The 26,670-nt window shown below is 31.0% G+C and overlaps 1 protein-coding gene across 3 annotated transcripts in view; it reads right to left on the bottom strand.

The window, feature by feature from the left end:
- Positions 1–21,516: 21,516 nt before the first annotated feature.
- The window catches only part of bi (bifid), a 103,187-nt gene continuing 98,033 nt past the window's right edge, over positions 21,517–26,670 (bottom strand). The window contains exons 6-7 of one of the 3 annotated variants that reach the window (XM_065507757.1): positions 22,698–22,945; positions 21,517–22,597 (exon numbers count right to left, since the gene is read on the bottom strand). In XM_065507757.1, the coding sequence (XP_065363829.1) occupies positions 21,738–22,597; positions 22,698–22,945 (1,108 nt within the window). In that variant the 3' untranslated portion in view covers positions 21,517–21,737. Of the gene's footprint in view, positions 22,598–22,697; positions 22,955–26,670 lie in introns of all 3 variants that reach the window. The other 2 variants (XM_065507758.1, XM_065507755.1) reach the window with 2 other exon arrangements.

The raw sequence follows: 26,670 nt of genomic DNA, 5'->3' as shown, positions 1-26,670 counted from the left end.
CAATTTGCAATTCATTTAACTATCAAAAGGATACGCAAAACGCATACAAGCATTTAAAGCTACTAAAAGGACAAAATATAAATGTCTCCCGACTTGTATTTATGTATGTATGTGGCAAATACAAGAGTATGATTTAATTTGAACAGGCAGCCAAATGACATTCGTTCGGTATGACGTCAAAAAATTGGTTTGTTCATGTTCATGCCTTTTATCTCGTCGCATTGACATGTCAATTCATTTAAAGGTCTTTGTGCGCATCAATACACCAGCAAGAAGTCATCAATAATGAATGTGCGTTAGCGGTTCCTGGAACTTAAAGAACCGATGTCAAGGAAGAAAAAAAAACAAGAAAAAAAGGAATTAGCAATTTCACTAAAACACACATAAAAACAAACAACACACATCACATCAAGTAATTGTTAAAATACAAGAATTTGGAGTGTGTGAATGTGTAAAAGAGAGATGTGTCCGTGTCCGCATACTGCTGGGGTGGTTGGAAGATGTTTGTAGCAGAAGCGACATCAGCAGCAGCACCAACTGATGGACTTTTGTTAAGTAATAGAAGAGCTAGTGAACATTTAACACTCGATTAAATACGAAATTTATGACCTTTTTTCATGTGACGGCCAGAGCTCTACAGACGAGTGAGCACGAGCAGCGTTTGCTGATGCTAATTCAGTTTGAATTGACAAAAACAACTACAATAACTACTTGCAGAAAACAACAAAAAGGCAAAATAATCGATACAAACAAATTAAAGCGATTAGAAAAATTTTACTTAATTTCCCAAAAACATTGCTGAACTGAGAATGATGCATGTGAAAGTAACACCACCAAGCCAAACCAAAAACTTAACTGTAGGAGCAAATAGTGGTGAGTGGCAGGACGATAAATGACCGTTATGGTCATTGCAAAAAAAATACAAAAAAAAATAAAAGAAATATTAAAAACAAAAAAAATGTTAGTGCGTTGGGCCGCTAGTGTTCATTGTGCTATTGACACTTTATTGAGACAAATTGATGCGTTTTGAATGTGACTTGGGTCATTCTCAGCTCTGACATAAAACGCCCATATGTCTGCATTATGCACACACAAATACACAAATGTAATTGCGGGGGTTGTGAAAGAGCGAAGCGCGGAATTGTCATTTAGTAAATTAACCGAAAAATAAATGGATATAAGGATGGTGCTGTTAAGCGATAAAGACATTAAATAAAACTACACTTCTACACATAGATATTCGTCAGTAGCACTACCATTTAACCAGCCAACCAACCAACCAACACCCCTGCCATATGGATATGGTTTTTATTTAAGGATGTGGCATTGATAAGCATCTGGGCGAGCTGCCAAATTGGCAAAAACCAAAGCCAGCGTCTCTTCCTTGCGCTGATCTTAGGCAAGCAATTAAGTTGATAACACTATTATTTTATGTTCTTGGCAATCTACTTGTTCAGTTGGTTATATATACAAATATAGTATGTGTATTCCATAGTGTTTCCTTGTTTATTAGTGTAGAAGTGGTAGCAATTTATGTTTAACCATCAATTGTTATTTTTGGTTTTTTATTTTCGTACAAGAAATCTTCGTCACAAATAGTTGGGCAATTTTGTAAATTATCGCGTGATACCATCGCATACTCACACTCACATTTATTCACTCATTCCATTCATTCATTTATACACTTATTTATTTCTACAATGGTTGTGTTGTTTAGATCGATTGATGGATCGATCGATCGATCGTTTGCTAGCTCGTTCGTTCGATTCATTGCACTTCGATACGTTCGATCACCCAATTGGAACCGATCAATTTGTTTGATAGTTTGTTTTCTATTAAGCGAAGAAGACTTAGAATGTCATATTTATACAGGGTATGTTAAGAAAAAATGTTATTTGTGAAAATAACACACAGGACAGCAATTCCAACACTACTTTGTGGAAATATGTCACAAAATGTCTTGTTTATCAGACTGGTTGGAAAAGGTCTAACCAATTTTGAAATGCGCATTGGAGCTGGGGAGTAAATACCTCCAAAACAGGTTCGAACCTATTCTTAACTGGTTACTAGCAGCACAAATTGCTGCGAACACGCGAAATGATACGAAATCAAGAAAACAAAGGAAACCAGATTACGGTAGCATAATTCAAGCCGAAATAAAGTATATACAACTAGCAAGGAATAACGAACAGGTATATCCATATTAGAGTGTCCCTTAGAATTATATTTTTTGAAATGTTGAAACGGTATCCGCTGAAAACTTTCGTAATGACCTAAAATACCACCAAAAATTTTGTTTAGCTTGTTCTAAGAAGGGCAATCCGTGCAGACTTTCGATTTAGTTTTGAGGTGCATTTACAAGGGGAAAAATTAATTTTTTTCAGTTTTTTTTTTAAATTTTTTGCCATTAAGTAATTACTTTTGCAATTTAATTTAAAAGAATCGAAATGTTTACGTAATTGTCGTTCTAATACGATATAAAAGACAAAAATTGGTTAAAAAATGTTAAAGTTATTAAAAAATCGCCAGGCCATTAACGTGTCTCAGGCCACTAGAACAAGAAATGTAGGAACAAAATTAACATATTTTGAGGAATATTAAAACAAAAGTTAATTCTAACTTAAAATATATCCATATTTACTTATATATGAGTTTTTATCTTCATAGGATACAGTTTACCTATTCGCAGGTATAACCAAATTTTGAAAAATTTTGTTAAACAAATTTCAGAATTTTTTGATCATCACATGGGGATTTATTTACAACATAATAGGGAATAAAGATGTGAAAAATTATGTCAGTACCTCCTATAGTTTTTCCGTACCTGGGATATAAATTTTGCGATTTTCGAGAAAATCAAATTTTTTTGCCATATTTTGGCTAATGAGCCCAATTTCCTGCTGTTATTAATTATAAGTACAATCTGTTCAGAATATTATAGTCAAGGTAATTTTTAATAAAGTCTGCAAGTTAACTCTTAAATCGTGAAGGTCAAAGGTCAAATTTTTCAGTATTTGGAATTTCTAATGGAAATATAGCAAAATAATATATATTTTTGGTCTGATTTTGATGAAACTTAAGAAAAATATAAAATGAAGTCTAGTATTTACAATAACATCACAAAAATGGAAATTAACCCTGAAGAGCACTTGGGGTCCAAATGACCCTGAACTTTTAAAATCACGAAAAACACAGTAATTTTAACCCCAAGTGCTAGACTTCTTTTTATATTTTTCTTAAGTTTCATCAAAATCGGCCCAAAAATATATAATATATCAAATCGGACATTAGATTCCTAGAGAGTGTGTACATCACATCGAAAATTCCATGAATAACGGGAGTTTCTCGAGAAAATAACTATACATAAGGACGAATATAGCTGGACCATCAAAGGCTTCTATAATCCTTATCATCTCCTCCATATACCCATCAAAGTTTTATTATAATAGTTCAACTAGCAGGGTATTGTGTAAATTCGAATGAGTTCTTTTCGAAACGATTTACACAATAAGCTCTAAGACCTGATAAACTCGCGAAAGCCAGCATACCATAAATTCGAATGACTTCAGACGTTATATTTAACACAAACTTCACCATATTGCAAAACAAATATGGGAATGAGAATCCACTTGCAGAGAGACCAGAACAATCTGGCCCAATATGTAGAGGACACGTCAAATCAGGCTAGACTCCTTCTATGAAACCTCATAGCGGTCATTACTGGGCACTGACCTCTAGGTGCACATGCCCAAAGGTTAACGACTTCTGTAGAAGCTGAAATGACGATGAATAAGAAGAGACATTTGTATATCTTCTTTGACATAGAATTTTTGGTCAACAAATACTTATTTTTGTAAAAACTGTCTATCCAGGGACATTCTACAATTACTCAATTTGTCAGATTTTCCGTAAAAAACTTATAGTTTCTTCTGTACGTGTGTTAGTAACTGAACTCCTCCTTAACGGCTGGACCGATTTCGATGAAATTTTGTGTGTGTGTTTGAGTGGGTCCCTGGATGGTTTAGATTCACAATTGACCTATATAGGTACAATGGGCGTGGTACCTGCCATACAAAGTAAACATTTATTAATTGCTACCGAGCGAAGCCGGGCCGATCAGCTACTAAAGTATATTCTGAATACTTATAGAGAGAGTAGAAAAATTTAAATTTTCAAGACCTTTCCAACGCATTCTCTCTTTTTCACCATCAAATTTTTTTCATCCAACATGTTTTTTTCCATAGAATTTTTTTCCAATGATCTAAAACAATGATGAATAAATAGTAGTTTTTCAGTACCAAAATTCCTTACTGTATATCTGACATATAGATGCAACCTATGAATCTTTAAGTTATCTGGGGCCTTCAGAAAGCTGATTTCAACTGACATACGAAGTGATGGACATCTTGAAATCGTCATTGACTACAAAGATTCTGTATGTATCTGTAAGTCATCAGATTATTGGACATTTCTATAATAACTTTTATAAATTTATACTGCAACTAACATCTCTTAACAAAGATCCCTATTTTCTCGTCTGGTCTTTTCCACCAAAAAAGAAAAAAGCCCTTCATACGAAATATGTATTTTTGTGGTAAGCTATGCTTATTGTTGTTGTTGTTGGTGTTCTTCCTTTTGCTGGCAATACGGGTGTTTTAATTCAAATTAAGTGCATGCAATAACTACAATAATCGTGTGTTTGGTTGGCTCTGACTGAGGAGAATGTGTGTTTGTGTGTTTTACTGCTTCCGAATGGTTTTACATCAATAACTTTTTAACCTGAATAATTAAACACATTCAATAGTGCAACAGCTCAGACACTACGCACACACTTCCATACATACATACTCCAGTAAACAAATGCATACATACTTACTCTTGCAACTCTGCTGCATACAACTGAAACTCTTGCGTTTTTGTTGCTGGTGCTGCTGTTGCCTTTGTTTTCATTTATTTTAATTGGGGAAATTAATAATGGTTGCGTCAGTTGGTTAAATTACAAAAATTTATTTGTAGATCATAATTAAAGCCATGATAATAATATTTAAAGAGTCTTTTATTTCTTATTATTTAGCCCACGAACTTACTTTCAGTTAGCCAGACAGACTGCTTTTCTTAACTCTTTTGTATAGTAGTTTGAGAATTTTCCCAAGACGAGACAATGGCTTGTTGCAAGTGACAGTTTTGTTATTTATAAACCTGTGCCTGGGCATTTAAATATCGATTTAAACCTTTACTTTACTTAACTTTTCTTTTTTTGTTGTTTTGTTTTTCTCTCTATACTTACCCTTCTTTTAAAAAAAAATAAAAAAACAAAGCTGCAAATGAAGTAGATTGCAAAGCAGTTGTGGTAGCATCTATTATAATCGCTGTTTTAAACTGAGCGCATAGTTAATTTTTATTTGCGTTAGTGGAATTTGGCGACGCTGTTTGGTGTCAGTTTGATAAGTTGCGATGCCAATGAGTGCAGGACGACAATGCTGCATTCCAAGCTATAGAACAATTGGATTGGATTTGCGCAAAAATTCCATTCTTGATTTGTCTGACACTCAATTTTATAACGTTGTGTTTTAGCTGCCGGCAATCAGGCACAATGTCTTCACAATGTGTTTTGAACGATTCAATAACTTTAAAATTGGACGGTTTATTGTTGTTGTCCACTCACTCACTCACGCTTGCTCGTTCACTCTCTCACCCCACTAAAACCATCATCACCATCATCATCTATCCTTTCCGCCTGGCAGTAGTTTTTTTGAGAGGCAATTGCCATTGACAACTTAAATACCTTAATAGTAAGTAGTTGATGTTGGCTGCAACAGATTGTGAGAGAATGGCAAAAAAGAAGTACGACGCAAAATTAAATGTATTTTGTATAAAGTGTTTAGCTAAAGCAAGCACCCTACCTAAATAACTTAAGTGCATCTTGCCTAATTTCTATGAGCAAGGAAATTGAGCTCAATAGTACATTTTTCTTCAGACAAATATTCCTTAATGAAGAATGAACTTACAAACTTCCATTGGAGTACTTTTATAGTTGTACATTAGAGTGTCCTTTTTTTGAAATGTTGAAACGGTACCCGCTGAAAACTTTCGTAATGATACCGCCAAAGAAAAATATAAAATGAAGTCTAGTATTTACAATAACAGAACAAAAGTGAAAATTAACCCTTAAGAGCACTTGGGGTCTAAATGACTGTGTTTTTCGTGATTTTAAATGTTCAGGGTCATTTGGACCCCAAGTGCTATTAAGGGTTAATTTCCATTTTTGTAGGATATTGTAAATACTAGACTTCATGTTATATTTTTCTTAAGTTTCATCAAAATCGGCCCAAAAATATATAATATATCGCTATCTCTCTATGAAAAATTCCAAATATTGAAAAATTTGACCTTTGACCCTCAAGATTTAAGGCTTAGCGTTTTCCGATTTTAGTAAAACATTCACTATATTTAAATTGACCTGGACTATAATATTCTGAATTGATTTTACTTAAAAATCATAACAGTAAGGAAATTCGGTTCATTCGCCAAAATATGCCCAAAAAATTAGTTTTTCTCGAAAATCGCAAAATTTGAATCGCAGGTACGGAAAAACTATAGGAGTTATTGACATAGTTTTTTCACATTTTTGTTCCCTATTATGTTGTCAATAAATCCCCATGTGATGATTAAAAAATTATAAAATTTGTTTAACAAAATTTTTAAAAATTTGAAATTGGAGTTTTGAAACTGTCGTTAAAAAATTATTATTTTTGGTTATACCTGCGAATAGGTTAACTGTATCCTATGAAGATAAAAACTCATATATAAATAAATATGGATATATTTTAAGTAAGAATAAACTTTTGTTTTAATATTTCTCAAAATATGTTAATTTTGTTCCTACATTTCTTGTTCTAGTGGCCTGATACACGTTAATGGCCTGGCGATTTTTTAATAACTTTAACATTTTTTAACCAATTTTTGTCTTTTATATCTCATTAGAACGACAATTACGTACACATTTCGATTCTTTTAAATTAAATTGCAAAATTAAGTACTAAATGGCAAAAAATTAATTCTAAGGGACACTCTATTGTACATGTTTACCACAACCATTTCAAAATGTTTACAAATTTGTTAACAATATTATGGTCACTTTAATTATTTATATGATTCGGCAACCATAATATGTTTAAGTTACCATTTATGATTGTAATAAATAAATATATGTTAACAATAGTACCTCCAACAAGTCCCTAATGCCGCTTCATAAATTTTAAACAATTTGGCAGTACCTACTCTTAGTTGATATGATTACCCTTGTTCACAACACACTCACATCCAATACTAACGATTACGAGTATCTTGTGAATACGTCCGCACTCATTGTAGGAATATTTGTTGTGTTGTATTTGCAAAAATATTTAACCTGTTTTAGAGGAGTTTTGCCTGCTACTGTATTTTGCACATATTTAAATAAATAAATTGAAAAATAAAATGTTTGTTCGTTCGTTTGTTTAATGGACGAGTGTGTACTTCGACTTCCACGAACTTGTAAGATGATCAATTCAAAATATTTGCTTTAATTGTATTACCGAAGTTCTGAATAAGGCCGCCGACACTGCGGCCGCCACAAAAAGTACAAAAAATAAATAAAAATAAAATAAAGATAAATATATACACTCATGTATTTATTTATAACTATATGAGGTGAAGTGTGTATTGTATTTTATTTAAACCGAAAAAAAATAAAAAAAAAGTTTAAAGTGAGCGCTTAATGCTGGGTGTTGATTGGAATTTTAAACGACGCACATAAATTAAGAAGATGTCATTGTGCTGAAATTTGAATATGTTTGCGAAAATTGTTTAAGTTTAATTTCTGTGGGGATATAGTTATATTTTTGCCAGAGATTTTGTTAAAGGGTAAGGGTAATAAGTAATAAGTAACAGCTTTATTAGTAAAAGTTATAAACACAATTTAGCCAATATTTATTTATAGTAATCTATAAACCAACTGGAAATACTTAAGTTTGCTATGTAACAGGTCCACTGTTATTGGGAAAAAACTTTCGGTTATCATAGCTGACGCTGGGTTTAAAATCTTTGGCTGAGTAAGACTCGGCTTGTTTCAAAGCTTAAATTCCATTACTGACTTCAACTGAATTTCTCATACTTGTTGTCAAATGTCAGCTGATCCACATCAGCAGCTTATTAAGAGTAGTGTACAAGGACGTCTAGTACTATTGATAAGCAGCTGATTTTGAATGAATACTTAATACCTTTTACATTACTTAGAAGTGATCTAATAATACCACAGTTACTGACAATACAATGTACCCTTATTTTGAAAACTACATTCCGAACTTTTACCAAGTATTTCTAAGATCAATTTCAGCAATTTTAACAATATAGTTTAACAATAACACATTTATAGACAGTTGTTGGAATTGGCAAAACAACAATAACAGTGATAGCAGCCACATTATTGAAGCTAAATCTGTCAAAAGTTTGGTTTTCCAACTAACCATTGATGGATATAACGTTTAACAACATCTGCAAATGATAAATTTGTTTTAGGGGTTCTTCTGTTCAGACAATGGTCCACGTATTTCGCAATTTTACACTATGAGACCCATTTCTGAATGAATTGGTAGGTCAATAAACAAAATTGTCAAATTTGGGACGATACCAATCCACATGAGGTCGAAGAGCGTCCAAAGCATACATGCCACACTGAACATTCTGCATGAGCGATTTGAGGGCATGGTCATCTCATGTGAACTCGTGCGATTTAACCTCGTTAGACTTTTTGTTTGTGAAGTTTTCTTAAGTTAGAGGTCTATGCGAATAAGCCACATAAGCGGCAGACATTTGCACGATGTTATATTCCATAAAAAATGGCATCGATAATGGCCTTTTAAACGAATCAAAATTGTCGCTTATATCTAACACACTTTGTTTTATTTCAATTTAAAGATAGGAAGCGCTTAATGAAAGAACTATAAATAGGAATGGCTAGAGTTAAGATTAATAAAGAATTTTAATGTCAGATTGAAGAAAACAATCCATTAATAAATCAGCAATTTAAATTATAAAAAAAATTGTGAGACAAGCACTGGAAAAACTCAACATTTGGGAGAAAGACCTTGTAAAACTACAAGATAAGATAATTTAATAGCAAGAGAGTTGGAGTTTAAGAAATTCCAAAAAAAAATACCTCGGGATGTTCTCGAACTGTTAGCCGCACAACAATTTACAACTCTTGGTTGCTACCCCTCCATAAAAAACGTCTTATTTCTAAAATAACCCGTACTGCTCGTATACAATTTACAAAGTTTCCATTGTATTTCTAACCACTGTATAATAACTACTTATTTATTAATCAAATTAAAGAACACTTGAGTCCAATGTATCGTACTTACAAAGAATCAATATAATTCTCAATTAGTCAAGAATATTTTTCGCATAAGTAGTTCAAATTATTCCAATCACAATGCTTAACACAATCTTAACCTGATTACTAAACAAATCTGTTACATCTTTTGGAGTTACTTCAATTTAATTTTAAATTCGTAATTTTAATAATAAAACAATCTAAAACAAATACATTTTTTGCACATGTGCACTAATTAACAATATAATTTTTAACAAAGTCAATGCTCGCTATATAATAAATATTTTAAATTTTAATCAAGTATTTAACCAAGTTTCAATAATAAATTAACAAAGTATTTAATTATCAAAACAATATACGATTACAAAACGTATTTATTACATTTTCTTTATTACGAAAGGATTTTCTTTAAGAAATATTTGCTGTCTCAACAGAGCAGAGCAGAGATCTCTAATTGCAGCATTTTGTGGCAAGTTTATGGCTTATAGCCAACCCAAAACATTGTAAAGGCAAAATGTCGTTAACAATTCAAGTTATTTTTGTGTTTTAAACAATTTATTTAGTTTTTTTTTTTAATTTTAATACAAAATTACACTTGAATTATTAAGCAAACAATTGATGGATAAGATGGCAAATTCTAAAAGGCATATTGAAGCAGACATTGACCATTCATTCATGCAATGTAGAGGACAGACAGCAGAGACACACACTGACAACTAAAATAGCAAAATGGTAATAGAAAAAGAAATATTTGTAATTGATGAAAGTCAATCAGTCATACATTGCAGGCATGTTTTATTTTATTTTTGGAGACGGACAATTTACAATTTTCGCTTAAATTGCCCATTTTAATTCAAAATGAAAATTGGATAATGTAGCTAAAATGTACATACATTCATTCATACATATGTATTTATTTATTTATCTATCTATATTTTAACTATAAATTTTGTTGTATGTAAAACATTCTAGTGCACCTTTATAATTTGCTGTCATTGATGGCTGTCTCCAAGACTGTCGTGTTACATCTTATGACAGTTTTAAGTTGTGTTGTGTCAGTCAGTCATTCAATACTTACATAAGTATTTGCATGTCATTGAAATTGTCATTTAAAATTTAAAATATGAAAAGGAATTTGTGTAATGGTCATTTGCTCAACGCAACTCAACTTAACTCTTTGCCTCAAAGTTGAGGGTGTGTTTGGGAGTACATATTAGAAAGTGGCTTAATGTGGTTACAGATCAATAGGCATTCATAGTTATGTTGAGGAGGTGTATCGATAACCTCATTTCCGTATTGATTTTTATTGTTTTGTTCTTTTTTTTGTTCATATCTACTAATAAAATGCAACACCAATTTAACCGAGCATGACTTTTTCACATTTTACAGTGGGGACATTATTTATCCGGATGTGGGAAATTTACATATTTTTGTATTTAAATATTGCCTGCTGGACTATGGTGATGACATGCAACCCTTTAACACTGTTATTATGTTACTCTTCTATTAAAAGCCTTTTGTTGTATATAAATGACTATAAAAATGTTACAGATCACTGAACCATGTCAATATTTCGATCGGTTTTTAATGTTTATTTTGGCTGATTTTCAATATTGAACGCATTCAAATATTTGTGTGTATTTTATAAATATTTTATTGTGTTTATTGCTTAACAAATTTGTTAGCTAATTTGCATTTAAATAATTTTGTTGGTTTTATGCCTTTAACCCTTTAATTTTTCTATTCAGTGAAAGAGTAACACATTGCAATGTGTGAATTAAACAGCCTGGGCTTGTTTGTAAAATGTCACAGGTGCTTAAATGCAGGAAACATCAATTTGCTGGGTGCCGCTAAAACCCAAAAACTAAATTTATTTAATAGTTTCCTTAATTCTAGCAAATCAATTGAATTTTTTTTAAGGAAAACCCTTTTTAAAACATTAAACGTTACTTTAGATTGTAATAAATGTAAAGGTTTTTTAGGTTTTATAGACTAAACCCCTTATTCATAATCAATTTTTAAATTTATGAAAGGTTTATAGAACAAAATTTGTTTTATAAACCTTTGATAAACTTAAAAAAAAACAAGTAAGAGTGCTCTACCGAATCTTATATACCCTTCACCAAAGTATACTTAAACATTTTGAAGAAAAAAAAATATTCGGATGAAAAAAAATGTTGTCAAAAAAAAAAATTGGTGAAAAACTATTTTTGTGATCGAAGTAGTCGCTGTTTTTAATTATATCTATATGTGGGCCGATTTTCCCGATTTAAAATAGCAATCTAAATTGGACTATAGCGGACATATTGATGTATTAATCATGTATGAAAATTATTTGGGGGCTTCGGAAAGTTGATTTCAACATACTAAACGCAAATCAGAGGGGATTAATTAATATCATCGTAATGCGTTAATTATCAATAATTTTACCAAGAAAACCCTACATTTGAAACAGGAGATCAAAGATTATTATATTTTTACTAGTGTATAAGAAAATACAATTCATGGCCTAATCCCAATTAAAAAATTTGGCTCCCTTAGGATTTGAAGTGCGATTTGTATTACAAATATGTCAAATTTACAATTTCTAGGTCTTTGGAGGGCTTTAGAAAGCTCTGGAAAGAAGCCAAGAAATAAAAGTGTTCAGGAAATTACAATCAGGAAATCGAATCAAAAATAGAAAACCCAAAGTGCCACTTTAAGCTAGAGAGTTTATATTAGTGCTTAGAGAGTTCATATTCAAAATATCTAGCTAATATATAACCATGTGACCGATTTACTTGACTTTCCCATTTGGAGCAGTATTTACTTTGTACGAAACAGTAGCACGACTTTGCGATTTTAGATGGGGTCTTTCATGAATTATTTGTCTCATATCTTATAAACTGTCGGTGGACTTACACCGGAAAACAGTTACTACTTTTCTGAAAAGTTTGTGCCCCAACAAACAAATCTCTTTAGACTGAATCCTAATTCTAGAATATTTTTCATATTGAGATGAGATATATACAAAATTGTTTGCAATATGTATAAGAACAAGTATTTTATCGAATCAATTTGTTTACTCTGTTGTTTTTTAGTATTTTAAAATTTGTAATTTTTGTTATTTATTTAATTATAATATTATTATAACAATTACTTTTCATTTTGCTTTCATTTCAGAAACGGATTTCCTATAACTTCATTTGCAAGTGATTAAATTTAAAGAAATAGCTATGGAAGACCTATTAAAAGTTAAACATTTACCATAAACTGCAGACATTGGATAATATATTCCTAAACTCCTAAAATATCGAAGTTAATCCAGAAAATAACTATAAAATACTTTCGTGTCAAACTAATGATGTTTGAAGAATAATTTTTCATTTGTTTTAATTTTTGTACTTTATATAATTAATAAAATAAAAAAAAATTTAATAAAAACTAACAAATAAAACCAACAAATTATAATACAATAATTGTTTTCTTATTATCTAAATAAACTTGTGTACATAAAAGCTTGATTTTTGTATATTTAGCATACTTTAGGGAGGTAAAATTCACAATAATACATAATTTTGTACTGCATACTTTAGGGGTCTTTTTTATTAAGGTGACTGGACCAAAAATTTTTAGCAAAAAAAGTTTGTCTGATCAAAATTTGGTGTCGATTTTCGGATTCAGCGGGTGGGGTTACGGTAAATAGGGGTTTCCAGCCAAATCGGACGGCAATTTTAGGAGAAAAATGCAAAAAACATAAAATCTTGAATTTGTGTAAAATTAATTTTTAACACCTATACATACGAATGCTCTCATTTATTTGCATATAAAATACCATAATTTGTACAGCATACTTTAGGGGTCATTTTTATTAAGGTGACTGGACCAAAATTTTTTGGCAAAAAAAGTTTGTCTGATCAAAATTTGATGTCGATTTTCGGATTCAGCGGGTGGGGTTACGGTAAATAGGGGTTTCCAGCCAAATCGGACGGTAAATTTAGGAGAAAAATGCAAAAAACATAAAATCTTGAATTTCTGTAAAATTCATTTATAACACCTATACATACAAGTGCTCTCATTTATTTACACATAAAATACCAAAATTTGTACTGCATACTTTAGGGGTCTTTTTTATTAAGGTTACTGGACCAAAAATTTTTGGAAAAAAAAGTTTGTCTGATCAAAATTTGGTGTCCATTTTCGGATTCAGCGTGTGGAGTTATGGTAAGTAGGGGTTTCCAGCCAAATCGGACGGTAAATTTATGAGAAAAATGCAAAAAACATAAAATCTTGAATTTGTGTAAAATTAATTTTTAACACCTATACATACAAGTGCTCTCATTTATTTACACATAAAATACCAAAATTTGTACTGCATACTTTAGGGGTCTTTTTTTATTAAGGTGACTGGACCAAAAATTTTTCGGAAAAAAAGTTTGTCTGATCAAAATTTGGTGTCGATTTTCGGATTCAGCGGGTGGGGTTACGGTAAATAGGGGTTTCCAGCCAAATCGGACGGTAAATTTAGGAGAAAAATGCAAAAAACATAAAATCTTGAATTTTCAGAAAATTATTTTTTAACACCTATACATACAAGTGCTCTCATTTATTTACACATAAAATACCAAAATTTGTACTGCATACTTTAGGGGTCTTTTTTTATTAAGGTGACTGGACCAAAAATTTTTGGAAAAAAAAGTTTGTCTGATCAAATTTTGGTGTCGATTTTCGGATTCAGCGGGTGGGGTTACGGTAAGTAGGGGTTTCCAGCCAAATCGGGCGGCAATTTTAGGAGAAAAATGCAAAAAACATAAAATCTTGAATTTGTGTAAAATTCATTTTTAACACCTATACATACTAGTGCTCTCATTTATTTACACATAAAATACCATAATTTGTACAGCATACTTTAGGGGTCTTTTTTATTAAGGTGACTGGACCAAAAATTTTTTGCAAAAAAAGTTTGTCTGATCAAATTTTGGTGTCGATTTTCGGATTCAGCGTGTGGAGTTATGGTAAGTAGGGGTTTCCAGCCAAATCGGACGGCAATTTTAGGAGAAAAATGCAAAAAACATAAAATCTTGAATTTTCAGAAAATTATTTTTTAACACCTATACATACAAGTGCTCTCATTTATTTACACATAAAATACCAAAATTTTTACTGCATACTTTAGGGGTATTTTTTATTAAGGTGACTGGACCAAAAATTTTTCGAAAAAAAAGTTTGTCTGATCAAAATTTGGTGTCGATTTTCGAATTCAGCGGGTGGGGTTACGGTAAGTAGGGGTTTCCAGCCAAATCGGACGGTAAATTTAGGAGAAAAATGCAAAAAACATAAAATCTTGAATTTGTGTAAAATTAATTTTTAACACCTATACATACAAGTGCTCTCATTTATTTACAAATAAAATACCAAAATTTTTACTGCATACTTTAGGGGCCTTTTTTTATTAAGGTGACTGGACCAAAAATTTTTGGCAAAAAAAGTTTGTCTGATCTAAATTTGGTGTCGATTTTCGGATTCAGCGGGTGGGGTTACGGTAAGTAGGTGTTTCCAGCCAAATCGGACGGCAATTTTAGGAGAAAAATGCAAAAAACATAAAATCTTGAATTTTTGTGTAAAATTAATTTTTAACACCTATACATACAAGTGCTCTCATTTATTTACACATACAATACCATAATTTGTACAGCATACTTTAGGGGTCTTTTTTTATTAATAAATTTTAATAACAAAAAAAATAAATTTTACACAAATTCAAGATTTTATGTTTTTTGCATTTTTCTCCTAAATTTACCGGCTGATTTGGCTGGAAACCCCTACTTACCGTAACTCCACACGCTGAATCCGAAAATCGACACCAAAATTTGATCAGACAAACTTTTTTTGCAAAAAATTTTTGGTCCAGTCACCTTAATAAAAAAAGGCCCCTAAAGTATGCAGTACAAATTTTGGTATTTTATGTGTAAATAAATGAGAGCACTTGTATGTATAGGTGTTAAAATATAATTTTCTGAAAATTCAAGATTTTATGTTTTTTGCATTTTTCTCCTAAAATTGCCGTCCGATTTGGCTGGAAACCCCTACTTACCATAACTCCACACGCTGAATCCGAAAATCGACACCAAAATTTGATCAGACAAACTTTTTTTGCCAAAAATTTTTGGTCCAGTCACCTTAATAAAAAAGACCCCTAAAGTATGCTGTACAAATTATGGTATTTTATATGCAAATAAATGAGAGCATTCGTATGTATAGGTGTTAAAAATGAATTTTACACAAATTCAAGATTTTATGTTTTTTGCATTTTTCTCCTAAAATTGCCGTCCGATTTGGCTGGAAACCCCTAGTTACCATAACTCCACACGCTGAATCCGAAAATGGACACCAAATTTTGATCAGACAAATTTTTTTTTTGAAAAATTTTAGGTCTAGTCACCTGAATAAAAAAAGACCCCTAAAGTATGCAGTACAAATTTTGGTATTTTATTAAGGTGACTGCATACTTAGGGGTCTTTTTTTATTAAGGTGACTGGACGGTAAATTTAGGAGAAAAATGCAAAAATGTGAATTGGGCTATTTTGAAATTTCTTTTTTTTCACATACACACATATGTATGTGTGTGAAAAGCATATATGAGTTGTATGTTTGTTTTGTTAGTGAGGAAAACTAAAGCATACTTCGAAGAGTTGTAGTATTTGTAGGTAGTACATTTAAAAATTTATGTTTTTTTGTATATTTTATTAATATTTCTTTTTTTATATCATATTTCGCTGTAATCAGTTAATATTTCCATTTAATAATGCTTATGGGGCTTTAATTTTTTTTTTCATCGTTTTCAAAGTCATTCACTCTAAATTCCCTGTAATCTAATTAAAGCCACTTTCTGCTGTTGATTTTGATATGAATCTAAATAAAATCGATTTAACACCCATTTGCCTTTATAAGCAGTAGCACCTTTTAACCTGAATGAGGCTGTTTGGTTGGTGGGTTTTACATGTTGCTGGCCTTTTCTTTTGGTTTGTTTTGTTTTTTTATATATTTAGTTTGTCAATGTGGCAATTAATGTTGGCTATGTATGAATATCCTGGCTGGCTTTAGAGAGAGTATGTAAGTTGAGGGTAGGGTGGTTTGGTGTTAGCTTTGTGTGGCTTATCGTTCTAGGCTAATCCGCCGCCTAAAATGTTAGGTTAGTGTGTGGTGTTGCTGTTGTTGTTTTTGGTCATGAACAAATAGACTTGACATGCGATCAGCACATTTATTCTTTTCTTATCGCGTACTTAATTTTATGCTTAAAAAGCCATTCGTTATTTAATTACTTTGCCACTTTAGTGGCAGTCACTACACCTTATAGGAACGAACTAACGGAGTGAGTACTCCTGGTGTTGTTGTAAGTGGACGAAAAGGTGCGAAATAATATGCTTGAGTTACTGTGTTATGTGTGAGAGAGTGTTGAATTATATTTCGCAATAACAGAACGTCAGTGTACTTTTTAATTAGGAAGCAATTACCGCACTTGACGAGTCAGTACTTCAGAAAATGCCAGAAAAGCTTCAAAATAAACATAATAATACAATACAGCCAATTATAATTCTTAACAACGTCTAACACCTATGGAAACAGTAAACTCTTGATATAAAGAACGCTTAAACAAAATTCAACTAAAATACAAATATATGTTTGGGGGCTTTCATTTTAATTGGCTAAGTTAAGTATGTTAAGGTTTTGCGAAAGTTCTTTATTTCAAGTTTCCACTGTGGTTTTATGTTTATATTAATATTTACAACGACTAACCTAATTATACTTATAATGTTTTGTACCTGTTTATGGGGAGTTAAATTATTATTACTTTTCTTTAAAATAAAACACAGTTTTTGTTAATTTGATGTTGTTGTTTTTTTACAATATATTTTCTTTGTCTTTTTGTTTTCACATAATTATTTAAAATAACAAATTTACATTTGTAACTTTTATTTATTTTTTTTGTTTTGTTTTATTTTGTAAAATCTTAAATTCGAAATTAAAATATTTTGTTTTTTTTTCATTTATAATTTTATATTAAATTTTATATAATTATTATTTGCTTTATATAATTCTGGTTTTTATTTATTTTTTTTTTGTATTAAATTTATTTAATTATATTATATGCATTTTTATATAAACTTTCTTAAAGATGTGTGTGTGTGTTTTAAAGGGGTTTGTGTGATGTGTTTTTTTAAAGTTGTTTAGAGTGTAATAATTTTGGTTTAAGAACAAAATTCATTTAATTTTCTAAATTATAGGTGAATTCTTTTTTTAAATACGAAACTTATTTTTACACAATTTTTTTTATAATAACAGAAAAATATTTTTTTTTTTTCAAATGCAAAGGTTGTTTTTTTATTATAAATTTAATATTAAATTAAATTATTTCTAACATAAATTTATTTTTTTTTATAAATTTGTTTTGTTCTTTTTTTATTTATTTCAAATCATTTTATAATCTTTTTTTGTAATATAAACAGTTCTGTGTGGTAATTATTTAATTAATTAATTAATTATTTTGTTATATTTACTTACAAAATTCTTGTTTTTTTTTGTTTTAAATATATATTTCATATTATTATTTTATTTATATAAGAGATATATAAGTGTTTATGCTAATTGTTTTGTTTTTTTATTATTATTATATGTATATATAGTTAGTTATAAATCTTTTATTTAAACATTTATTTTTGTTTATAATTTGTTTTGCTATTTACACATTTATATTTGTAATTATGTCTTATAGTTGACATTTATTTTTACATGTTTACCTTACAAACATATTACAATGTAGATAGATACTAATGCATTTTTTTTTCAGAAATATTTGCATTTTCAATTTAAAAGTTAATTTCATACAATTTCAACAACTAACAGTATTAATCGCACACAAACGTTTGAAAGGGGGTGGGTTACAAATGGGTTTTTAGAAGTTGTTTAGGGAAAATAGTCTGGAAATGGTTTATTTTGCCGGTTGAAATGTCTGTCATACATTTTTTGTTTGCCTGATTGTCTAATTATCTCACTTTTATATTAAATCTGAGTTACAGTCACCCAAAAGTTTTTCAAAACGGGACTAATTTTTATCTCTTGTTGTATGTTTGTCGATTTTTATAGTTTTTGTCTGTTAAAAACTATCTTAAATTGCATTTAATTTACTTCATTTTCCATTTTTAGAGTTCTTTGTCGTTTAAATGTTTCACCATACAAATTACTTTGTCTGTTTTCAGTATTTTTTGGAAATTTTTGTTTAAATTTCTCCCAAATATAACTTGTTTGACGGTTAAATTTTAAAAAAATAAATGTTTATCATTAATTTTGAAGTTTTTTGTCGGTTAGATTTTCTATCATACAAATTATTTTGTCTGATGTTTAATTTTTTTGACATTTTGAGTTTAAAATTTTATTTGCAAGTCTCTGTAATTAATAGTTGTGCCGAAAATCTTATTTTTTTGTCGGACGCTTTATAATCATACAAAATATTTTGTCGGTTTTAAGAAATTCCCTACATTTTATCTTAATATTTTAAAATTTTTAATGCAAATATTAAAAAATTAAATGTTTGTCATAAAATTTAAAATTTTTTTTGTCGGTTAAATTGTCCACCATACAAAATATTTTGTCTGATGTTAAAAATTTTCCCAATTTTGAGTCTAGCATTTGATTTGCAAGTCTTTGTTATGAATAGTTTTTCAAAATTTTTTATTTTTTTGTCGGACGATTTATAATCATACAAAATATTTTGTCGGTTTTAAGAAATTCCCTACATTTTATCTTAATATTTTAAAATTTTCTATGCAAATATTAAAAAACTAAATGTTTGTCATAAAATTTAAAATTTTTTTGTCGGTTAAATTGTCCACCATACAAAATATTTTGTCTGATGTTAAAAATTTTCAGAATTTTTTGTTTAACATTTTATTAGCAAGTCTTTGTAATTAATAGTTTTGTCGAAAATTTTGGTTTTTTGTCGGACGCTTTATAAATCATACAAAATATTTTGTCGTTTTTAAAAAATTCCCTACATTTTATCTTAATATTTTAAAATTTTTAATGCAAATATTAAAAAATTAAATGTTTGTCATAAATTTTAAATTTGTTTGTCGGTTAAATTGTCCACCATACAAAATATTTTGTCTGATGTTAAAAATTTTTGAAATTTTGTGTTTAAAATTTTATTTGCAAGTCTCTGTAATTAATATTTTTTTCAAAAAACTTTATTTTTTTGTCGGACGCATTATAAATCACACAAAATATTTTGTCGGTTTTAAGAAATTCCCTACATTTAATCTTAATATTTTAAAATTTTTAATGCAAATATTAAAAAATTAAATGTTTGTCATAAAATTTAAAATTTTTTTTGTCGTTTAAATTTACCATACAAATTATTTTGTCTGATGTTAAAAATTTTCAGAATTTTTTGTTTAACATTTTATTTGCAAGTTTTTGTAATTAATAGTTTTGTCGAAAATTTTAGTTTTTTGTCGGACGTTCTTTTAGTCATACAAAAAGTGGCAAACTCTTTTTTTAAATATTGTTTAATTTTCTTTCCTACATAATAATTAGTTATGAAATTCAAGCATTTTATATGAAAAGTTTTTAAAAAATTTTAAAGTTTTTTGTCGGTTGAATTGTCTACCATACAAATTATTTTGTCTGTTGCCCAAAATTTTTGCTTATTTCGAATTACTTTTTCATTTGCAAGTTTTTGTAGTTGTTAATTTGATTATTAAACTTATTTAAATGTCGGACGTGTTGTCAATCATACAAAATGGTTTGTCTGTTTTAAGAATAACTAATGATTGATGTTTGGTTTTTAATAATCGTCCAATTTTAAATAATCAAATAGTTGTAAAATCATTTTGTCGGTCGTTTCAACTTTAGGGGTCATTAAATTTTATTGTTTGTCCTACAAAATATGTTGTCTGATTATAGTTTTAGAAGCGTACATATGTATTTTTGTATTACTTATTTAGCAATTAAATTACTTTAAATGTTGGATGTATTATTTGTACAGAAAATATTATTAAAAAATTCTATATAAGTAGAAACAATACTTCGTACAAAGTTTTAAACAGTCTTCTAAATCGTATGCCTGTTAATATTAAGTTAGTAAAAAAAAAGTGAGCAATTAAACGTCTGAACGTCTGAAACCGCGTTCAAACTACGATTCCCTACTGTAAAGTTACAAAGAAATTTGAATGAAATTTTATTTAAAATTAATATTGCTTCTTTGTGTGGTTTCAAATTTGTCTGCCAATCATTTTCAAAATATTTTTTTTTTCGATTTTTTGTTTGTTTTAAATTTACTACTCTAGAATACATCCCTGCTAATGTTAACGAGATAAGCAGCAATAGTGTGCAATTGTGTGAAGTTTTTTTTGTTTCTTTAAATTTTTTTTATATTAAAAATCAACCATAGTCTAGATGTGTTTTGTTGTCTAGTGGGAATGAGGGTGTGCGTTTACATTTGCCATGAATTTAATGAAATTTTTGTTTTGTTAAATGTATGTAGAGGCATATGAATTAAATTTTTGATTTAATTCACTTAAAAATTCTTATATATTTCTATAAAACTTAAATTAAAACGAAATATAATAATAATAATAATATTTTACCCAGTTGACGGTTACAGGAAATGTGTTTTTCTTTTACTTTACTTTTGTTTTGTTTTTTTTTTCTTTCTTTATCTTGTAAAATTATAAACGTCACTGTCCTGCTCTGTGTTGAGAAGACAGTTCGTTTTAAAGGAACATAATGGATTTAAATTTCACACAATCGAATGATTTACTCTAAAAAATAATACTAAATGTACATACACATCTTATAAATTTACATTTATTGTACAAATAACGTATTTTTTTAAATAAAAATTAATGAAATCATACGTTTTTTTTAAAAAAAAAAAATAAAAGAAAAAATTATTAAAAACAAAAAAAAAAATTGGTCTTTGGTTTAAATTATTAAAAAACAAGATAAAAAGTTACAATGAGAGAGAGAGAGAAAGAGAGTGGGCTTTAAAGAAACAAAGAAATCAAGAGAGTTTAGAAAAACTTAAGCAGTAGTAAGGAATAAGTTGGAGTTAAAAATAATTTCTTTTTACATGTTTAAGATCAAGAATTGCAATAATTTAAATCTAAACACAAGTTTATATATAATTTCTTGTTCTTACCGAGTGTGATCAACAGGACGATGTTGCATTTTGACGATGGGTTGGATAATAATTGTAATTGGAGCCCCTTAAGGCCAGCCAGGGGCTGGTGGGGTCGTTAAAGCGAAGCGAGTAACTATTTAGTCACACATCGTCGAGATCGATGACGGACGAGCGATCGTTGTCGTCCCGGTCATACAATTGTCACTGATCCGTTAGTATGCAGGGCGACTTTCTTTGTAAATCATCCATGGAGCCGCTGGTGCTGCATACGCTGCCGTTGTGCTGCACCTCGAGGCCGTTAACCATGTTCTCGATGCTCTTGAGCTCCGACGGTGAGTTGGTTCGTTTGAGTAGTGACGGTGGTGTGGTGGGCGACATAGAGATGGGACGCGTGGGAGGGGAATGCGAGGAGGCACGCGGTCTGGGACTAGAGCTGAGGCTACGTGGTCCATGCTCTAGACCACTGCCTGTCCCACTGCACATGCCCGAAGGACCCTCGCCGCCACTACGATTGGCATTCGAACCGGGTGTCACGGCATCAAAGGCCGAGCCTAAGCTGCCGGGCAGACTGTAGGGTGAAAACCGATGACCTTTGAGGCCCTGCAGGGGCGAGGTCGGTGTGTGTCCTGAGTAATGACCAAATAAGGCGGGATGCTGGGCGGCTAAGGCAAGTTGAGCGTTGAATAAGAGGCCGGGATTGAGACCGGCGGGATTCATAGCAGCCGCTGCAGCCGGATTGTGCAGTAGTCCCAAATGATGTGGCGGGTAGAGACCATGGGGATACAGGTAAGGCAACAGGTGTGGCGAGGGCTGTATGGGTGGACCTACCGAAATATTGGGTGAGGGATATGAACCAGCACCCGTTAAACCGGCTGCACCTTCTTTGGGACTACCCGAGGAGGTGGGTCGAAAAGCACCACCCGTACTGCCGCCCACACTCTCCGAACAGCTGGAATCACTGCCATCACGTTCAATGTCATCCGATTGTAGGCGGCGCCTTAGGGCCTCTTCACTAGCATGATCACTCGCACCGGCCAAGTGGTTAAACCAAGCTGCAAGGGCTTTGAATTGATTAGAAAATCTCGAACTACTAAGCAAAATTCTTTCTTGCAGAATAATGTCTGGCAAAGAACGCAAAATACATCTATATAAGACACTTACCCGAATGTTGATGAGCATGCATCTGCTGCAGCGAATGACTTAAAGGCAACAAGGGACTTTGTGGCGGTCCCACCACATCTAGCAGCTTGTCCTCATCATCTTGCTGATTGTCGTGTATGGAGGGATGGGCATGCAAATGATGCGGCGGCCTGCCCGTATGACCCAAGTGCAGGGGAGCACGTGAACTGCTGACATGCGTGGGATTTAGTTTATCCGAATCGGACCCGCGATTCGAGAGTAACGCTTGCCTGTAACAACAATTGGTAAAGAAAAAAGGCTGATTAGAACATCCAATTGTCTAGTGGGATAAAAAGCTATGGTAATAATTGTTATACGGTCACTTGGTTTCAAAAGCGGCTTAAGCAAAATGAATCAAAAGCTAAGAGTATTAAAAGAAGTTGGTTGACAATTAGCAGGGATTTCCTCAAATTAAAATAAGCTGTTCGGTCATTCCAAAACACTCGAAAGAAACACTTAAGCTCCCCAACTCCTTAGGAAATGATTGTTCAAAAATAAAACTTTTTGATTGATTGTTGGTCCGGGCGTCTGTCTTTCTGTCTGTCCCTAAGTAAATCATTAGAGTTGTTGAGTTGTTTGATTGTTTGTTTTTCTATCTGTTTGTTCGTTTGATTGTTTGTTGATTTAACCCTTCATTATTTTGTTGCTACATATTTGTTCAAATACTTTTAATCTCTGCTGCTGGGTGGTGGTGTACGTTACATGTTGCCTCGCAATCACTGGCATCAATCAATCGTTGCTGTTCAGCATTTATTAAGCCACAAAATATGTACGTGATTTCTGTGTTTGCTGCTGCTGTTTGTTTTAGAACAATAGTTCTAACAAATTTCTTACTAATTCATTGTCACTCATAAGGGATGTAGAGCAGAGCTGGCGACAAATAAGCAAATGTGTCTACAACCCTTTCCTTTTACAACTTTATTTCATTTTCGTCATACACAACCACAATATGAAACCATTAAATCCTCTTGCCGTCTAATGACACCCAAACCCGGGCATTTTAGCTAATAATAATTTTGTGGCTTTACAGCACCCTTTACACCACAGGATTTTTGCTGGGTTTTCTAGAAAAATGTTGTCATTATCGCTGCATGAAGGCGAAACATTTTAAAAAGGTATCAAAGGATTACTACACACTCACAAAAAACGAAACAATTTTCAAAATACTCGCTCTAGCATCTAAATAATTCCATTTATACGAAACATAAGGAAGTCAAAGTGAAATTATTAAAAACATACGCTAATTGATGTTTTCATTTAAATACTTTTAAACGCTTTTTTTGAGTTTCTCACAACGCACTTCAAATTAAATCGAACATTTTAATGAACGGAAAGATTAAGTGAAATATGTTGAGGCATATAGGAAGAAGCACTTAAACAGGGTGTTCGGGAACGGAATGTTATTTGAATTTATGAAATGGAATTTAAAGGTTCCCAATAACTTGTTAAACGAGAAAGAAACTAACTCTTTTCTTAATTTTCAAAACATTTCAGTCTAGAACTCCTCAGATTTTCACAATTTCTTTTTGGTTTTATAACAAATTCTTCAATTTAGGGAGACTTGAAATAAACTACTTTATGTTATCCTTTAATATCATGTCTTCAATAGATCGATAATCATTTTAGTATGAAACCGTTTTCCTGTTTGATCTATGGAACCAATATCTTGTGAAACTAGAAACAAACTAAAACTTTCATAAATTTTGAAGGAAATTTTTCGATTTGGACTCTATATTCCAAAACTTCTCAGTTTAGAACTAAAATAGCTTAAGATTTCCTCCACTTCCTTTGGTTCCTATAGCAAGTTCTTGGATTAAATGGACTTGAAACAACCTCTTTTCAGTTCTCTTTCAATTTCTTGTCTTCGAAAGATTGTTACACATTTTAGAATGAAAAAGTTTCTTTTGTTGATCTATGGAACTCCAAATATAGTGGAACATTAGATCTCGGTTGTCTTTTTGAGACATTAGAACTGTAGTTTCTTCAGATTTCCTCCACTTGCTTTTGTTCTTATAGGAAGTTCTTAATTTTGAGGGGACTTGAAACCAGTTCTCCTTTAATATAAAGCTTCAAGAGATTGATAAACATTTTAGTATGAAACTGTTTCCTATTTAACCTATGGAACTGCAAATAGTGTGGAATATTAGATCCCAGTTATTTATTTGGGACATTAATACTTGTATGAAGATATTCCGAATTAAATTTACTAATAATTACATTCGAAATTAATCCTCTACTTTTTAAGGTTGGAAGGTTAAGGAGTAACAGGATTTAACTATATTGTGCAAGGTTCTTTTATGGATTCAATCGAAAATTTCGAATGGAAAATATAAAGAATTGCATTGGAGATCATTCGAAACTATTCTTCAATTTTTTAAAGTTGGAAGCTTTTTTTTGGATTCCATCGATGTTCTAATATAAGAAATTGAAAGCTTTACGAGTACCAGTCGTTTACAATGTGGTGGAATGTTTGGCTGTGGATTCTATCGAAGTTAAAATATAAGGAATTGTTTTGGAGATCCCACATTACATATCAAGATTGGTCCTCATCTTGTTGTGAATGTCACATATGGATCACTTAATTCTAGAGTATGTGACAGTGATACGAATCGGGATTCGGGAATTGAGATTCTAAAATTACATTTACTATTCAAGGATCGGTCAGACTTACTCATAAAGATCACTAAATTTTAGAGTTCGATTAGGTGTACAATCGGGTTTCAAATAGTTTTTGGAATGATAACTATAGTTCCGGAAGGGCATTGGAGAAACCTCCAAGAAATACACAAAGATCTGGCGATCTGCTAATACAAAAGATTTTCACCAAAAACATCCTGCTGAGGTGGCACCCTGTCCTTAAAAGTATTATTTGTTTGATGGTGCGTTGTTTAACAAATAGCAATTGAAATGTAAAAGACCTACAATAGAAAATAAGGAAGCCAACATGTCTCGGGGTTATATTTTTAAAAAGCAAACCCAAAACAAATAAACCTAACGTAAATGGGAACAAAGTTTTTGAATAGAATTCAGACAAAAAAAAGTAAACAAGAACTCCCAGTTCAACGCGAAACAATCAACGTTTGAAAGCAGATTGTGTGAAAATATTAAAAAAAAAATATAAAGAAAAATCCCCACAGGCAATAGTTGACAAAACGTTTGTTTTCGCAATAAATTTGCAATACAAACGGAGACCAGGATAATTGACATTTAAACAAAGTAGAAAAAGGAATATAAAAATAAAACGGAATTTTTAAAACTAAACTAAAGTGATCAAAGTAAAAACGACCAACACAAATAACATCAGCAATCAACTACAAACACCCACCAAAATAAAACAGCAGAAATATGTAGGTTAAAGGGGGTGTAAAAAGTGTAAATTGCCTGAGTAAAATACAATAATAAAGAAAATAAATTGATGTAACTGGAAAATTATAGGGCAAAGTCCGCTTTAATCTCTCAATATAAGCATTATAACAAATATGTTAAGGGATTCTCCATTATAAGGGTAAACAAAAAACACATGTGAATAAGGAACAATTTCAAGGTGCCTTAAAAGAAAATTATCTAACCTGCTACTAATAGGATTTTTATTTATCTATTTCTATTTCTGCTTTCTTTATATTTTCATAAGGGAGTTTTGGAGTTTAACTTAAATAAAACAAATTGATTTACTATTAAATTAGTAGTAAAATGCTTTTCGCTACCTATTTCTTTTTTGTTTTGTTTTGTGTTTAAACAATATGTTATTATTATATTGCCGTTTCGTGTTGGCTTTAATAAAGCTGCCAACTTTTGCCAGGATTCTTCACTTCATTTCAAATTGCCCAATTTTGTTGGCGGTTTTGTTTTTTTTAATATGTTTCTTTTTTTTCTACTGTGTTTTGTAGGCAAAGAAAATTGTAACGCTTTGATGTGTGAACACCAAAGGAGTTTCATTATTTAATACCTTGTGGCA

The sequence above is a fragment of the Calliphora vicina genome, chromosome 4, assembly GCF_958450345.1.
Source record: "Calliphora vicina chromosome 4, idCalVici1.1, whole genome shotgun sequence".
Lineage (NCBI taxonomy): Eukaryota > Metazoa > Arthropoda > Insecta > Diptera > Calliphoridae > Calliphora > Calliphora vicina.
This window is presented reverse-complemented; position numbering and strand designations above follow the sequence as displayed.